At 38.6% G+C, this 4,735-nt stretch overlaps 1 protein-coding gene across 1 annotated transcript in view; it reads right to left on the bottom strand.

Moving 5' to 3' along the window:
* LOC106514999 (E3 ubiquitin-protein ligase RNF126) overlaps positions 1-1,527 on the bottom strand; it is a gene marked incomplete at its 3' end in the record, with an annotated part of 12,326 nt that extends 10,799 nt beyond the window's left edge. The window contains 1 exon segment of the mRNA XM_014004563.1: positions 1,444-1,527. Coding sequence (XP_013860017.1) covers positions 1,444-1,518 — 75 coding nt within the window.
* Between the last annotated feature and the right edge of the window lie 3,208 nt (positions 1,528-4,735).

Raw genomic sequence — 4,735 nt, 5'->3', positions numbered from 1 at the left:
CTCGTCTGTTTATTTACAGCCAGTTCCAGTGGAGATTGTGACAACAGGATAAGTGGATAGGACCTAGCATTAGCGACATAGCACTCCGCTATCACGGCAGTAGGGACTATACTGCTCTGCTACAACCACCCCCAATTAAAAAACATTGCTGGACGTTTCACTCTCACAGAATGCTACTGCCAACCTTAGCGTGTTTTTTGGAGAACCTGCATGTTCTATGTTCCAGCTGGGTCAACCGAACCAAGCATCAGTTCTGAGCCAAGTTTTATTATGTGTATGAATTCAACTTTTTTTGGTTTGTTCAGTCAGTATTGTGTAATAAGTTCTTAAAATACAATGATTTGCTTCTTGTCTGAAATTCAGCAAATTAAAATAAACTAGGCRTTCGTGTTATTACGTTAAATGTGCGTCAACCACGTTTTAGTAAGAAATCCACGCAAGTCTTTGTACATGAGGCCCCAGTTGTTTTTGTTTTTTAACATACCATACCTTTTTAATTGATTCACACATTTGAAGCCCAACCCCACTGTAAGTTATGAAACACATTGTCAAATTAAACAAAAACTAATTCTCTAACATACTTTGTCATAAGTGTTGTGAGAGACTAAAATCAGATGGATTTTTTTCCCAGTACAGTTAAAACCTGTTCTCTATGTGAAACAAAATAAACTGCTTATGTGCTGTGCAAAATAATATTAATATTCATGTCATGAATTGTCTGGTATGTGCTTAGTTTATAATAATATGCTAGATTTAATACTTTATTATTACCATTACACACCCACTTTGCCTGGTAGTTCACTCAAGTCTTTCACAAACATAACAATTTTATCTTATACATTAACATTAGCAAAAACCTGAAGAGGGCTTTTTTTTAATAAGTGCTACAATAAAAAGTTCTAGTCAYAAGATTGACAAACTGTTAACATTCAGGTAATCACAGCCTCAGAATATTATCAAAACACTACACCAGTGGTCCTCCATCCTGATRTTGGAGGGCCACCATTCTGCATGTTTTAGGGGTTTATCTGTTTCAACACACCTGACTGGAATAAATGAGTGATTAGAAGGATTCTGCAGATCTTGCAGACCTGCTGAAGAGCTAGAAAACATCTAAAACATGAAGGATAGTGGCCCTCGAAGAGCAATGAACTAAAACTAACTGTTTCAAATTACGTAAGGTGATGTATGGAGCAGCTCTGAGTTTAGTAACTGCGCAGCTTGTTTATATGTTGGTAGATCCGGGCAACGATAACAAGCCCATGGGGTGACATTTAGGCTTTATCATAAGATAAAACGGTAAATGACAGCTAATACGGCTAGCATGCTAACAAGTGCCCCGTTTCCACTACGGAACATAAAAAGTTAAATAAATAATCTCTATTATGATTTTTTTTCTCCGCGCAGGTGCTATTTTCAACATATTTCATCTTGAATACTTACGGGAAGCCGAGGACTAATCTCTACTGAGCATCTGTGACAGAAGAACCGGCTCGGGCATGAGGGAGCTTCGGCCATCTTTAGTCTTCAAAAGAGAAGGAAATGTACGGAGCACCGTAAAGGACAAAACTACTACAGTGGAAAAGGCGAACACGTAAACTAAATTACGACGTAGTTATAAAACATATAAACGTGTATTATAGATGAAAAAAAAACTAGACTAAAAAAAAAAGTTCAACAGCGTGCAAAGTAAAACAAGCTACTGCAACACCTAAAACAAAACGATATAAAACATTAAAGGTGAGGAAAAATGAACATGTTTCTGGATGTTCATTCCATTTATTTATTTATTTATTTATTTATTTATTTATTTATTTATTTAGACCACAAAAAAATTCAATTCTAATTTTCAAGCACAGACCTGAATATTTAATTTCCGTAACTTACACAATACTGCCACATGGTGGTGCTGTTGGGCATTGATTGAGTCACGTTGTTGAGTTTTGCTTTGTAAAGGACGTAAAGCAGGATATGTCTGTGAAATAATAGTATGTCAATAAATTAGGGTATTAAAGGCAGGCCTRAAGAGTAAACAGATTTAAAACCAACACTTATGTCTCACTTCATAAATGGTAAACTCGTTTTCTCTCCACTGCTCCCCTCTTTTTAACATGAAAAACAGAAATGCGTTTCTGCAGTCTGGCATCACACAAGATTTATTTGTGTACATTGTTTCCACTGGATTCCTCTCAACCTCTTATGAGCCCAACAGGCATTCTTTAACCTTTTCAAAGTTGTGCAGCATCTGTTTTGGAACTAAAAACAGGAATTGCCAAGAATCCTTTTCAACAAGAACTGCAAATACAAAATAAAACATATCTGACGTGTGAAATCCTGCTGATTTTTTATAATTTCTTTTAGGTCTTCCACCTTTCTGTAGCTCTCAAATAAATGGAAATTCTCAGAGAAGAATAAATGGATCTGCAACAGGTTACCTTTGGAGTCAACTCAAATTTATGGAGCAACATTAAAAACAATTGTAACACTGGAAATGATTAAAGGGTGATCAAAATGACTGAATTAAGTGTCATAGAACGTTATAGGAAAATAAGTTTTGTAAAAACAATAGAAGAAAAATCCAAAGTTTTTTATATTAAATTAAAATAGGAAACAGCGGCACAAATAAAGCAACTTAAAAGGGCTTATCAACAACAATACCAAGTAGTCTGGTCCCTTTCAGCATATGTTTGGTTCCAACAACAATAATTTTTTGTCTTGCCAACATAAAAAATTATTTGTTGTGATTACCTCTATAAAAGCAGCATGATGGTCAAAGACAATACAAGACTGCCTGAAACTAATGTATAGTTACTGTCTTCAGTTTTTTAAATTTTGTTTATTCATTTTTGTTTCTTAACTCAAACATTGATTATTTTGGTGAAATAAAACATGAAAAAAGAAACAACAGCCATTTATATTGGTTTTAAAGGATATAACATTTTTTGAAATCTTTTGCTTTGAGAACTTCTTTCAGCTGTTCCCTTTTCAGGGGCCTCCACAGCAAGTCATCCTCCTCCAACTCTCTCTATGTCCTCTGTCCTCACCCCAACTACCTCCATGTCCTTTCTAATTGCATCCATATATTGTGAGGTTTTGGTGGAGGAACCAGAATGCAGACACACATGACCAGGAGGGTAAACTAAAACAAATCTTTAACAATAAAACAAGAAGCAAACACAGCCCAAGCCAATAACACAATGCGATGATCTGCTGAGGTGTAGGTGAAAGGACACTGACTAAATAGTGCAAGACTGTCCATCCGTCCGTCTGTTTTCTTCCACTTATCCGGGGTCAGGTCACGGGGGATGCAGCCTAAGCAGAGATACCCAGACTTCCCTCTGCACAGCCACTTGGGCCAGCTCATCCAGAGGAATCCCAAGGCGTTCCCAGGCCAGTCGAGAGACATGGTCCCTCCAGCGTGTCCTGGGTCTTCCTCTGGGTCTCCTCCCAGTGAGARGTGCCCAGAACACCTCACCAGGGAGGCGTCCAGGAGGCATCCTAACCAGATGCCCGAGCCACCTCAACTGGCTCCTCTCGACGTGGAGGAGCAGRGGCTCTACTCTGAGTCCCTCACGGATGACTGAGCTTCTCACCCTATCTCTAAGGGAGAGCCCAGACACCCTGCGGAGGAAACTCATTTCAACCACTTGTATCTGCGATTTCGTTCTTTTGGTCACTACCTGAAGCTCGTGACCATAAATGAGGTAGGAACGTAGATCGACTGGTAAATCAAGAGCTTCACCTTCTGGCTCAGCTCRCGCTTCACCACGATAGACCGGTWCAGCGCCCGCATCACTGCAGATGCAGCACCAATCTGCCTGTCGATCTCCCGCTCCATTCTTCRCTCATTTGTGAACAAGACCTGAAGAAACTTAAACTCCTCCCCGAACCGGAGGCGGCACAGTACCAGTTTCCGGCTCAAGACCATGGTCTCGGATTTGGAGGCACTGATCCTCATCCGCTTCACACTCGGCTGCGAACCGCTCCAGTGAGAGCTGGAGATCAGGATCTGATGAAACCAATAGGACCACATCCTCCYCAAAAAGCAGCGATGTGATCCTAAGGTCACCAAGCTCAGCTGTTTATACTGATGAAATATAAACAGCTGAGCTGTTTAGGAGGAGTAACAGGTGTGAGTGGTAGATTGAGTGGAACAGAGTTGTAAAGTAACTAAGTACAAATACTTTGTTACTGTACTTAAGTAGAATTTTTGGGTATCTGTACTTTACTTGAGTAATTATTTTTCAGCCTACTTTTTACTTCTACTTCTTATATTTTCACACAGTTATCTGTACTTTCTACTCCTTACATTTTTTTAAAAAAGGCAAGAAGTAGAAAGTCGTTACTTTTATTTAATTTTTGTTTGTTTTCCTCCCAGCTGCTTGTAAAAAAATAAATACTATCCATATAAACTGTGCCTTCTAGATAGTTAATTTAATTTTGGTTGAATGAGAAGTATAAATATATCAAATTCTGATACCACATTAGTTTGTACACAAACAAATCATGTCTGTAGTGATTATTGCTGTTTTGAGTTTTTTGTGTTTGATTGGTTCCTGTTGGCAATTACTCCACCTGTGGGTGATCTTCCTGATGAGCCCCTGGGCTTTAAGAGAGTCACTTGGCATCCTGGTCTTCGCTGATGCATCACACCATTTTGGGTAGTGTCTGAAGCTAATTATGGTTTTGTACAAATCTAAGGTTAGGGTATATGGTATATGATATATATATATAT

The sequence above is a fragment of the Austrofundulus limnaeus genome, unplaced genomic scaffold, assembly GCF_001266775.1.
Source record: "Austrofundulus limnaeus strain Quisiro unplaced genomic scaffold, Austrofundulus_limnaeus-1.0 Scaffold25, whole genome shotgun sequence".
Taxonomy (NCBI): Eukaryota; Metazoa; Chordata; class Actinopteri; order Cyprinodontiformes; family Rivulidae; genus Austrofundulus; species Austrofundulus limnaeus.
The sequence above is the reverse complement of the archived record's forward strand: the minus strand, read 5'-3'. Positions and strand labels throughout refer to the sequence as shown.